The sequence below is a fragment of the Saimiri boliviensis genome, chromosome 3 (genome assembly GCF_048565385.1).
Source record: "Saimiri boliviensis isolate mSaiBol1 chromosome 3, mSaiBol1.pri, whole genome shotgun sequence".
Classification (NCBI taxonomy): domain Eukaryota; kingdom Metazoa; phylum Chordata; class Mammalia; order Primates; family Cebidae; genus Saimiri; species Saimiri boliviensis.
In genome coordinates, this window is record NC_133451.1 from 168,571,666 (window position 1) to 168,585,192 (window position 13,527).

Sequence of the window (13,527 nt, forward strand, 5' to 3'; positions counted from 1 at the left end):
TTACAATGCAAATGTCATCTCTATTACATTTGCCCCCTGGAGTTGTGCAACTCAGAGACTCTGATAAAATATTCATTACTTGAATGACAAGAAAAATCAGAGGGCTGCCAGGTTTTCAATGCAGGTACAGGAAAAAAAATTTCTCCTGGTGAAAGATAAAGATAAAAAATAATTTATATTTCAATTGCACTCCGTAAATTGTACCTGTTTGACTTACGGGTACAAAAGGATGGATGAATCATTAAGCATGGATATTAAAAAGTCCATTTAATTACTCAAGAGAGTAATCATACTTAAACTAATGTGATTATTTAACAAGGAGATGATTTAAGAGGCAAATTCCTATTGAAAAGGATAGACACAATTACATGAAGCAAATTCTAATCTCTGATTGACAAGATGCCATTAAGAGACTTTATCTGTATTTCAAAGGTTGATATCCCATATCCATAAGCTGACTGAAAAAGGAATTCTGTGCCCTGATGCTCCTGGGAGATACCACATCCATCTAACACAGCTGACATTTACTGTCTTGTTTGCTAATCGGATCTCTGACAGCCACCCAGTGTGTCGCCACATTTCTGTGATTCTCTTTTCTCCAATCTCACTTACGCCATCTTAGTTTCAGTCCTCATCTCTCAGCAAGGTTGCAGTGATATCTAATCAGCCTTCTCCTCCAAGGGGTCCCTCCAATCTCACCCACATTTGGTGACAAATGAAGCTTTCCAAAATACAAATCTAATCAAAAGAATATATGTGTCTGTCTACACATAAGCATGTAAACATATATACACACATGTACATAGGTATATATGAAAAGTACACACATTAAAAAAAAAAATTAAGAAAGTTAGTCCTGGCCAGAAGGAAGTAGGCAAAAAAGGCTTATTGAAAAGATGACTGAGCTGATTCTTAAAAGCTCAGTAGATTCAGTCAGAAGTGCATGGGCTGAGGAATGAGATTTCCAGACAGAAATCAGAAGATGTGAAAAGACACAGATGATATAAGGTATTAAAGTTCCTTGTATACCAGAAGAGTATAAGAATATAGATAGATGAAGCAAGGAACTTGAAATTTGATGCTAATAGCTGCAAGGAATCACTGAATGATAATAAGCAAGGACATGACATGGTCAGATTTGTATTTTATCAAGATGATTCTCTCGATGAAACGGATTCTGGGAGCCTAAAGGAAGGGAAAAACATTGAGGAGATTATTGTAGTAATCTATGTGAGAAACGGTGACTATGCAAACATGAAGACAGGATGAAATTAAGGAGTGAAATCAAGGAGTAAAACTTAATTTGTTAATAAAATGGAATGCAGCACTTGCTCCTGCTTTTGCCATGTGACCTGCCTGGTCCCCCTTCGCCTTCTGCCATGACTGGAAGCTTCCCGGGGCCTCCCCAGAAGCAGTGCCACCATGTTTCCTGTATAGCCTACATAATCATCAGCCAATTAAACCTCTTTTCTTTATAAATTACCCAGTCTCAGGTATTTCTTTATAGCAATGCAAAAACAACCTAATACAGGAGTGTAACAATAAGAGTAAAGAAAGTAATAGCAGGTAACTTTGTACTGAGAAGGCATAAATTGGGGGAATTGTTTAATGATTTATTTCCTCCGTGAAGTAATAGGCAAGTCGTCTGCTGAAAGCAAAGGTAAAAGGGGGCTTTAACTCAAGAGAAAATAGAGGCAACGACTGACAAAATTTCTCTCCAAGCTAATAACTAATGTGCTGGGGAAAATAAAGGAGTTGAGAGGATGGAAAGCTGTAGTCAGACAGTGGCATGTTAAATACAACAGAAGGAGCAGCAATAATGATGACAGATCACAGGACACAGCCCTGGATATAAGTGGATAAAACATAAAAGAAATAAAGGTCATTAGATATGAGTTGGTTAAGGAGCTGTGAAGCCAGGCTGATAAGTGGCTTATCCACATGGACTTTGAGGTCACCCAGGATGATGATGGGACACAGATGACGGTGAGCAAGTGCCAAGATTTTCAGTGATAGAAGGTAGATGATAATGCCAGAGGGAGTGGATGGTAGATAACATGACAAAGTAGACTCTCAAATGGGAGTGGTCTGCAGAAACAACATTTTATTTTGCAAAAGGCAGAGACATAATGGTTTGGATGTGGCAGTAAGGAGCTGTGATAATGCAAACCCATCGTTTTCTACCTGTGCTATGAGGGGCACAGGAGATGAGCAACCTCCGATCTACATTGCTTGAAAGGGACTCATCATTTTTGGGATAAACTCACGCTACTAACAAGAAGCCACAAATCCTTCATGCAAGATCATTCAACAGACACATGAATCTTCTAAAATGGCCGTTTTCTTAGGCTGTTGTGTTATTAATGAGAATTAGCAAGCCACACTCACTACTCTAGGGTAGACATTCTCCTGCACACTGCTGTATATTTATAATCTCTTTGAAAGAAAACCAACCAACCATCACAGGTACAAACTCTAAAACATAATTAAATAGGTCGTAATATTCCTAAAATTTAGAGGTTACTCATTAAAACAGAATGAAATAAACTTCGTCGGCAAACTATAGAATTCTCTCTCATTCCCCATTCACTGCTAAGGATTTGACAGTAACCTTAAGACTTTTCTGTTACTCCTCCTATCTGTCCTGCTCAAATCCTTCTCTCATATGGCTCCGATAGAGACCTCTTTTTTTTTTTTTAACATATGAAAAGCTAAACAACTTGAGATCAAAAATAGAAGACATAAATTCTGAGATGATTAGAATATGCCTTAAAATGCTATTTCCTTTTTTCTTTCCATTTTTGACATTAAAATATGTATTTATTTTTTAGATATGGGGTCTCTCTGTTGCCTAGGCTGGAGTACACTGGCATGATCACAACTCATTGCAATCTTGAATTCCTGGGCCAAGAGATCCTCCTGCCTCAGCCTCCCAAGTAGCTGGAACTACAGGCACATTCCATTACACCTGGCTAATTTATTTTATTATAATTTTAGAACCAGGCTCTTGCTATGTTGCTTAGGCTGGTCTCAAACTGCTATTTTCAAACTCCTGGCCTCAAGTGATTCTCCTGCCTCAGCCTCTCTAATAGCTGGAAATACAGGCAAGAGCCACTGCATTCAGCAACTCTTTTTCTTTTTTAATAAAATAATACGGCTAGAAGAAGATAGTTTGCTTCTTAATGTGCTTATCCAATAAAATAAAAAGTGGGAAACACAAAATTTAAAAATCAAACAATTATCAAAAATGTTTAAAAGATTTTTTTTTTAATTGTATTTGGGGTCTGGGGTACATGTGCACATCCTGCATCCTGCAGGATTGTTGCTTAGGTACATACATGCCATGGTGGTTTGCTGTCTCCATCCACCCCCCTCACCCCCGGGTCACCTACATCAGGCATTTCTCCCGGAGTTATCCCTACCCATCCTCCCCACCCCTCACTGTCCCTCCCTTCCCCTCCCTTCCAGTCCCCCACCTAGCCCTGTGAGTGTTGTTCCCTTCCCTCTGCCCAAGTGTTCTCATTGTTCATCATCTGCTTATGATTGAAAACACGCCGCCTTTGGTTTTCCATTCTTGTGTCAGTTTGCTGAGAATGATGGTTTCTAGATTCATCCATGTCTGTACAAAGGACAAGAACTCTTTGGTTTTTGTGGCTTCTTTCCTGACCCTTAGTTAATAAGATGTTATCTGGTCACATTCAGTAACAATAATAGACTTGCTTTAGGAATAAACATCTTAAGACTAGTAATCAAAACTCTTACTTCACACCAAGTTTCCTCTCCCAGCTTGGCCTGTTCCAGGCTGACAGCAAGAAATAGGGAAAGGAGAGACATGGTGACCTTTTCTTTGTACCTTTCTAGCTACCCTCTAGTCCCTGACCTCACATACGTGTTGAGATGTGGCTTCTGACTCTACTGGGTTTGGGAATGAAAGGCAGTGAGAGTAAAAAGAAGGAGTGGTTTTACTTAATGGCTTAGTTAAAACTGGCTCTTGTTCTGTCTGCACATGGCAGATGTTTAAAGCTCATTCTTTCTTTTTATGGGACTATATATATATATATATAATTGCATTTTAGGTCCTGAGATAGCATATGATAGCTATGTATCTATATCTATATCTATATCTGTATCTGTATCTATCTATCTATATATAATCTATCTATCTATCTATATATATATATATGTAATTGCATTTTAGGTCCTGAGATAACATATGAAGAACACGCAGGATTGTTTCATAAGTAAATACATGGCAACATGGTTTGCTGCCTCCATCCCCATCACCTATATCTGACATTTCTCCCCATGTTATCCCTCCCCAACTCTCTACCCCACACTGTCCCTCCCCTAGTTCCCCACACAGACCCCAGTGTGTGATGCTCCCCTCCCTGTGTCCATGTGTTCTCATTGTTCAACACCCACCTATGAGTGAAACCATGCAGTGTTTGATTTTCTGTTCTGATGTCAGTTTGCTGAGCATGATGGTTTCCAGGTTCATCCACGTCACTACAAAGGACATGAACTCATCGTTTTTATGGTTGTATGTATTCCATGGAATATACATGCCACATTTTCCCTGTCCAGTCTATCACTGATGGACATTTGGGTTGGTTCCAAGTCTTTCCTATTGTAAACAGTGCTGCAATGAACACATGTATGCATGTGTCCTTATAATAGAACGATTTATAATCCTTTGGATATATACCCAGTAATGGGACTGCTGAGTCAAATGGAATTTCTATTTCTAGATCCTTGAGGAATTGCCACAGTGTCTTCCACAATGGTTGAGCTAATTTACACTCCTAACAGTGTAAAAGTGTTCCTATTTCTCCACATCCTCTCCAGCATTTGTTGTCTCCAGATTTTTTAATGATCACCATTCTAACCGGCATGAGATGGTATCTCAATGTAGTTTTGATTTGCATTTCCCTGATGACCAGTGATGATGAACATTTTTCATATGTTTGGTGGCCTCATATATGTCTTCTTTTGAAAAGTGTCTGTTTATATCCTTTGCCCACTTTCGAATGAATTTGTTAGCTTCTTATAAATCTGTTTTAGTTCTTTGTAGATTTTGGATATAAGTCCTTTGTCAGATGGGTAGTTTGCAAAAATTTTTTCCCATTCTGTTGGTTGCCAGTTCACTCTAATGGTTGTTTCTTTTGCTGTGCAGAAGCTTTGGAGTTTAATTAGATCCCATTTGTCTATTTTGGCTTTTGTTGCCAATGCTTCTGGTGTTTTAGTCATGAAGTTTTTGTCTATGCCTATGTCCTGAATGGTTTTGTGTAGGTTTTCTTCTAGCATTTTTACGGTGTTAGTTCTTATGTTTAAGTCTTTAATCCTTCTAGCGTTGATTTTAGTGCAAGGTGTCAGGAAGGGGTCCAGTTTCTGCTTTCTGCACATGGCTAGCCAGTTTTCCCAACACTGTTTATTAAACACAGAATCCCTTCCCCATTTCTTGTTTTTGTGAGGTTTGTCAAAGATCAGATGGCTGTAGATGTGTGGCGCTGCCTCCAATGCTTCTGTTCTATTCTATTGGTCTATATCTCTGTTTTGGGAGTTTTTACACTATCCAGCCACATTTGTACCTCTTGAAATTTTGTTCAGTGGCCTATCACCATTCAAGATCAAGACAAAAATCAATGAGCAGTTATTATGTGTCATGCACTGTACAAACTGCCAGGATATTTATCCAAACTCCTGGCACTGTAAACACAATACAAAAGGACATACTAGAAACCAAATTTTATTAACTATAACTTTTCACCTGTATTTCACCATAAAGTCTTACTTTACAAGATAATTGCTGTTGTGAAAAGGGATAGGTCATGGTCTCATTTCCCAGATGTTATTTGATATATGCTATAAATTACGTTAGCGCCAACATAGCGTGCCCTTTGAACTTAGAAAAATCCTCTTCAGACAACATGCATTCTAACTCTTGAAATAAGTATGCCAGCAAATTGTAATTTAAGACAGAATAGGGATGCTTCTCATGTTTTAATTCAGTTGAATTCCAGAAGATCTTAGAAATGTACAGAAAGAGAATTAAAATTGTTTGACATACAGTAGTTAGGTGATTTCCTGAACTTTAAACTTCCACATCACAGTATGAATTTGGTTCTAAGATAAGAAATAGAATAAATTTTCACCCAAGGACAGACCTGAATCTCTAATTGCCTGGAGGCTGACTCAACTGACATCATGGCGTTTGACGGCAATTGGAAGGTAGACCGGAGTGAAAACTATGACAAGTTCATGGAAAAAATGGGTAAAGACTTTATTTCTTTGTGGCTCATTCCTTACCTTCTTACAAACATTTTTCTTTCTAACTCCAAAATATCTCAGCTTAGGGATAGCTCCTGATGTGGTAGTGAGGATCCAGAAGATGCTCAGAGGAGAGAAATCATATTCTCACTTCTTACACTAGGAAGAATCCACTATCTCAGTAATGGAGAAAAGGATTTTCGCGTGCTCTTCTCTGAAACACACCAAAAAGACCCAGATATGTTTCCTTCACTCTTTAACTGAAAAATAACTGTTTTGTTGTTTACAGTAAGAAAATGGCAGTGTGTAATGATAACTTCTAGATTTAAAAACATTCATTTCTAGGGGATGGAAAAGCCAAGATCATATAAGAGATTAATGGGAAAAGGTCTCTTTAAATTTACAGCTCTGAATAAGTTAGATTTAATTCCCATTTCTTCAAACTTATAAAAAGTTTTGTTATAATCTTGAGAGGCTATGTATTTTCTTCAGGGGGCTTTAATTTAACTGAGTTATAAATTGATACCAATATTCTGGCAGTCCATATACTATACGAGATAGGCAAACAAATTTCTGTCATTCTCCCAAAAGAAAAATGGCATCACTTACAGCCTACGGTTTAGGATTTCTAAGTTTAAATTAATAAAAGTTGTAGATTCTTATACTGATTTGGGCTATAATATTTGCTAAATTGCTCATTTTTGTGTCAGTCAGAAATGCCACAAGAAAAAAAGAGAATTACAAAGTTCAAAATTTTAAAGGCACTATGAAAAACAAAGGGGCATTTAAGAAAAAAGAATACTGTATATGTGGAATTAAAGATGTGCCTCTTTATAAACATATGAGTATACATTTTAATCCTTCATTTGATATTTCTAGAATTTGATTTACCTAACACTGAAATGAATAGTTTAATCTTATTGATGTTGCTGAACTCAAAGATTCTATAATTCTGTACTCTACTTAATTTTTCTCAAGTTTTGGAGAAACAACTTTAATCAGTTTTCTTGATCTGACTGAACCTGAACTTCTGTAGAAGCAATCTGAATGCTCTGAGTGCAAAGGCAATGCTACTGAGTTTTCTTCCCACCCTCAAAAATAACAAGCAAACAAAACATAATTTGAAAAAATAAACACTTCCTATGGCATTTGACTTTATTTTCTCCATTGTCTTATCTTTTGTAGGTGTTAATATAGTGAAAAGGAAGCTTGCAGCTCATGACAATTTGAAGCTGACAATTACACAAGAAGGAAATAGATTCACAGTCAAAGAATCAAGCACTTTTAGAAACATTGAAATTGTTTTTGAACTTGGTGTCACCTTTAATTACAACCTTGCAGACGGAACTGAACTCTCTGTAAGAGTTTTTTTATGAGTAATACATTCTTGATTTTTCTACCCAGTACTAAAATGATCTCTGCTCTATTTCATTGGATGATTTAATTAATGCAGATCTCCTTCATTTACTGAAGAAGCCAATGAAGTTTGTCTACGTTACGTATTGCCTAAATTGGAAGGGTATTTAAATATTACACTTTTATCTTTATACACGTCTGTGAAGAATCTGAATTGAACAATAAGAATTAGAAAAATACCTTTGAATGACTGAGTATAGATCTATTCATAAAGAAATTTATAACTGGGTTTTAAACAGTACAGCAATAGAAGCTTTTAGAGTTAATATGTAACAACTCTAATAGCCATTTAACATGCTAAAATAATAAAAGATATGAGTAAATGAATAAATGAGTGAGTTACCAAATGGAAAGTTTTAATGTACTGTAGGTCATTGGCAGTGTACCTTTTCATCTTTAAGAGAACCCATTTTAGAAAGTCATCACTTTCAACAAATTCTTTAAAACTTTTTTAGCCTCAAAATTTTTCTATTTAAATTACGTTTGTAATGACGATTTAACTACTAAACATTTTATTAGTAATTCTTTTCTTTATTTAGTTTTGCAATCACACAAATTAAAACAAGCACAGAGTTCTTAACCTCTCCATAAAACGAATTTTAACCAAGACTATGTTTCTGGACACATAACATGAACGATTCAGAAAGAAGGCCTGCTCATCTGCCTTGAAATTCAGCACATGGAAATTATTGAAGAAAACAAGCATAATGGTTACCTGTACTACTCTGTAGTACTTTGCAATACTCTGTAGCCTAATGGCCTAGGTTCAATCCCGACTCTGTGACTTTAGGTGAATTACTATGCCATTTTACAGTGTCCTCTTCTGTAGAGATAATAGTATCAATTTCATAGGGTCACCACAGAGATGAAATAAAAACGTGTGTCTACAGAAATCACAACAGTGCCTGACATGTAAAACCCTAATAAATGCCATTATTATTATTATTATTATATAGGGTACCTGGACCCTTGATGGAAATAAACTTATTGGAAAATTCAAACGGATAGACAATGAAAAAGAACTGAATACTGTCAGAGAAATTATAGGTGGTGAACTAGTCCAGGTGAGTTGCAAAATTTATAGCTGTTTTCCAAAGGCAAAAATGGCTACATAACAATAACTTTTGTCACTGCTGAGCTACATCTCCAGTAAACAGACTACTTCTTTTCTCGTGAATCCTTCTGATTTTAAAAATTTTGTATAACTATTTTCTGATGCTTATTTACTAAAAAGAACTTAAATATATGTCAAATAGCTAATGCCTATTTTATCTGAAAATGTAAATGACTACAAACCAACATGTGTTTTTAAATGGCTGTATCCTATATCTGAATAAAATGTTGCTATCAACTACAAGAAAAAATAGTATAAACTCATTTAAAACTATGATGATACTAATACTTTTTCTTAATGGCTTAAAAATTTTTCTTAATTTTCTACTTAATTAACATTTAATTTAGATGTAAATCTTAATGGTAAATTCTGTTTGTTAACACCTTTCAGACTTACGTATATGAAGGAGTAGAAGCCAAAAGAATCTTTAAAAAGGATTGAGCATTATTCTTGGAGCACAGCCAAAAATACAAATTGGACAGAAGATCTTATTGTACCAGAACTGTTTCTCTCTCCCCATCAAGTATAAGGTTGCTGACTGATTGGTCCTTGTATAAACATTGGTATATTTCCATCTTGGCAAAGCAAAAGAAGTAAAAGCTAATTAGTGTTTAATTTGTTTTATATTCTTGAAGATAAATATTTACTAAAATAATTTGTGACACTTTTTAAAACAAAAATAAATATTGTTCCCATGTTGCTTTATATGTAGCCTTGCCTTTTAAAAGAAAAAGTATGTGAATATGCATTGAAAGATTGTTTTGGTAGAGAGAGGGTCTTACTCTGTCAATCAGGCGGGAATGTAGTAAGGAGATCATAGCTCATTGTAACGTCAAATTCCTGGACTTGGCCAATCTTCCCGCCTCAGCCTTCTGGGAGTAGCTAGGACTATGGTTACATACCACCATGCTCAGCCAATTTGTTTTTGTTTTTATTTTTTTTTTTAGAAATGGGGTCTTGCTATATTGCCCAGGCTGGTCTTGAACTCCTGGCCTCAAGAGATCCTCCTGCCTCAGCCTGCTAAGTTTTTTTTCTTTACATTCGATAAACTAAAACCATAGGCTGCGTATGAGTCTTTAAAATCTTGCACTGATTACGAATAAATTTCTTGCACTGGTTGTGAATATCTAGTATTATAAAAATAATATATGCTCAACCAGAAAACTTAGAAATAAAAAACACAAATGTAAAATAAATAGTCCCATAAACTCATAATCCAGAGGTAATTGCCATTCTGAATTTGATAGATATCCTACCAGTCCTCTTTCCTGGTTGTAGATATTTCCCAATACATACCACTTTGATTAGGATGATAGGAAATAAATGATGTACTAAGTTAAATTAAATATTGTATAACATTTTTCTACACATCAGTGATTACCAGACCTGGCTGAAAATCAGGATCATCTGAGAAACTTCAATAACTTCTGCATTCTTAATCTCAACTGTTATTCTACTATATCAGAATCCCTAGCAGAACTAAGAATTCTAGAAAATTTCCTAGTGATTCTGATGCAGCCTGTCCACTAACCAGTGTTTGAGAACGATGGCCTTATCAGTTACCAATGTCATTTTTAACCTCTCCATTTCTTTTTGGTTGTTGCTGTATATTTTTTCACATAAACACATACATTGCCAATTTTGCAGGGCTCAGAAAGTGTATTTTTATTCACATTTTCACATGATATACTCTTTTATGTGCTCCAAAACAGGGCATATGTTAGGGGATGGAGGGGGTGTCAAATTTTTAAGCCTTTGTAACTGCAACTCTATGGACTTTTGACAAATTATTTTTCACACTGACGCAGATAACAGCCTAACATTTACATAGTTCTTACTACATGCCATACACTGTTCTAAGTGGTATACACATATGACACATACATTAAAATGTAGAAAGAAAAGTTTGAGTACCTGATGAAAATGAATAGATTAGAGAGTATGGTAAATCTTTGAAAGTTGAATACTGTGTGTCCTCACTTATAACTGGAAACTACATAATGTGTATATATGGACAGAGAGTGCAGAATAATAGACACCGGAGACATGAAAGGCATGGAGGGTTGGCCAGGGGTGGGGAGTAGGGTGAGGAATGAGAATTTACTTAATGGGTACAATGTACATTATTCGGGGGTTGATGGTTACTGCCCAGACTTTACCACTATGCAATATATTCATGTAACCAAACTATACTTGTCCTCCTTAAATTTACATAAAAAACCTTAAATCTATGTTCATTTTATAATTTCATAAAAATATTCATATAGGAAATAATAGTTATTTAAATTTTCACATGCTTTTCTTCATAAAAGCTCAATGTACTTTTAACTCTCATTTAAGAATTAAATGTAGGTCTTGAGTTCCAGTCTAGATCATTATGATCTATGCCATTACCGAGCCTGTAATATACAAAAATATATTAAGAAAAAAATGTCCTTAAATTCCTCAGTGGCATCCAAAATAGCACTCTAAAAGAGTCAGGTCAGACTGTAAAACAATGATGTTCAGTGGTTAGACACATCTATTTCTAGTCTCATTGCAGGCTTACTTTTTTCACAATTTATATCCTTTCTAGTATTAAATTTCCACTATTTATTAGTATTGGAGAGCAGCCTATTATTTGTTAAGCAACTTCCATTTCAATAATCCTTTTTTGAGAAAACTAACCTTGTCATTACAAAATCCTGCTTGCCAAAAGAGGGTCCCTGAACAACAGCACCCAATCTACCACAATTTGGCCAGATCATGAAAATAACAACTGACCGAACCTACAAGAACCTCTTTTTAGCGAGTGTGAATTTGAGAAGTACACAGTTCGTAGCTGATAGGAAGGAAAAAGGTTTACAGAGGACATATAGGGCAGACAATAAGTCGAAGTAATGAATACATGAAACGTGAACAAACAGAAACAATAAGGTGGATACCAGAATGTTGGGGCAGTCAGAAGCAGCTGGAGTAGTAGAAGCTGAAATATTTACACATGAAATATGGGAACTGCTTTCTCCTCAGTCTAGGGTTGGGGAGGAAGATTGGTACAAGTTGGCAATTTTTGCAGCTGTTGCAAAGTGCCTGACACATAATAACACATGATAGGTTCGCTGATTAGGAACATGGGAATCCATTATACTCATGTCTGTGCTTTTGAATGTTTTTGAGATTTTCCATAACAAATAGGTAAAAATATAAAATTACATACACATATAACTACAGAAACCAACCATTTCCCATTACTTCCACTGCTATCACCTTAGTATGAGACACCATTATCTTTCTCCTGGATTACTGTCATAACTCCCTAAAAAGCCTCCAAACTTCTACCTTCCCTAATCTGACCCCTTTAGTCACTTTTTCAACACAGCAGCCAGAAGGATCCTTTAAAAATCTAAATCTGGTTACATCACTTCTCTGCTCAAACTGCTGCAATGGCTCCCATTTCACACAGAGAAAAAAGCCAATGTTCTTACAATGCCCTGTGAAACCCTATACGAGCAGAACCCCCATTACCTATTTGACAGGTGATCTTGTTTTCCATGAAATACCTGAGGAAGAGGGTTTCAAGCGGAGGAAACACCCTGGAGATAAGACACCAAGGCAGTAGCAAGCCTGGTAAATTTGAAGAATATAGACAGCCTGGAAAGAGACCCCAAGATCACCCTGAGCTGACCAAAAACAAGACCAATGTTCAGGAAACACAAGCTGACTCAGCCTTCCTAAAATTCAGGAATGGTGTGGTGAAAGAGAATAGGACTTAGAATCACTGACTTGCCCAAATTCTTATCTTCCCATTTGCTGACTAAAATTCAAGTTCCGATTCTCCATTTTTCTTACTTGAAAAATGGGGAAAATGTAATGATTTTCTGAGACTGTCGCTAATTGAGATATTATGTTTAAGACATCTAGTGTAACATCTAGCATATAGCTGGTATTCAAATGTAACACAAACATGTACCATTCTCCTGTAGAGAAATGCGGGCAAAGTATATCCTGAGCAGATGGGAAAACTCTTTTCTTAAAATACCTCTCATGGAGTCTGCATGAGAGAGAGTGAGCCTTGGCCTGGTAGATGAGAACACTTAGTTCCAGTCTAGCCTGTGACATAAGTAGCTGGGGACTTTGGGAGAGTCTCTTCATCTCTTTGGAATGTAGTTCAATCATCTTCAAAATGAGAGGATTGAACTACATCTCTAAATTTTCTTTCAGTGCTAAGATTCTGTCATGTCTGAATAACATTTGGTGATTCCTTCCTTTCTTAAGCAGCCCTTTGGGTGTGGGTCACAGGTGCAGGACATTAGAATAATGGAAGGTAGGATGGGAAGAAGGAATTATTTACATTATAAAGTATGGCTGGTTCCATGGGTGTATGTCTTGTGCAGGCTCAAAGGGCCCTGTGCTGTTTAATGCTCTTCTGTATTGTCCTAAAATTCTCAATGCTTTTTGAACAAGTTCTGCATTTCATTTTACCCAGGGTCCTGAAAATTATGGGGTGGTCCTATTTCTATAGATTGACTGTTAGTAAGCACAAAAGATATTTTCCATGAGAAACTAGAGAGAATGGCAGCAAGGTATCTCTAGGCACCTAAAGAGAGGCGAATGGATGGAAATGATAGTTGCCTGAGATAAAATGGAAGTGAGAGAAGGTTACGTAGGAATGAGGAGGGGGAAAACGAGGTAGTTGGTCACTTCAGCATTATGGAGTGCTGCTTTACCTTTTGCTATTTGCTTTCTATAAA

General features: G+C 36.3%; 1 protein-coding gene and 1 long non-coding RNA gene across 6 annotated transcripts in view; one reads left to right on the forward strand and one right to left on the reverse strand.

Annotated features, from left to right (window-relative positions):
* LOC120367770 (uncharacterized) overlaps window positions 1-13,527 on the reverse strand; it is an 82,713-nt gene that overhangs the window by 31,264 nt on the left and 37,922 nt on the right. The window contains exon 2 of one of the 5 annotated variants that reach the window (XR_012517030.1): window positions 6,307-6,481. The exons of the other annotated variants lie outside the window; for them this stretch is intronic. This is a non-coding gene — a long non-coding RNA (uncharacterized LOC120367770). The remainder of the gene's footprint in view (window positions 1-6,306; window positions 6,482-13,527) is intronic. 5 annotated transcript variants of the gene reach the window in all.
* Window positions 5,875-11,060, forward strand: FABP2 (fatty acid binding protein 2). Its single transcript, XM_010340348.3, has 4 exons — window positions 5,875-6,271; window positions 7,453-7,625; window positions 8,640-8,747; window positions 9,188-11,060. The coding sequence occupies exons 1-4, from the start codon at window positions 6,205-6,207 to the stop codon at window positions 9,236-9,238; spliced, it is 399 nt and encodes a 132-aa protein (XP_010338650.2). The 5' UTR covers window positions 5,875-6,204; the 3' UTR covers window positions 9,239-11,060.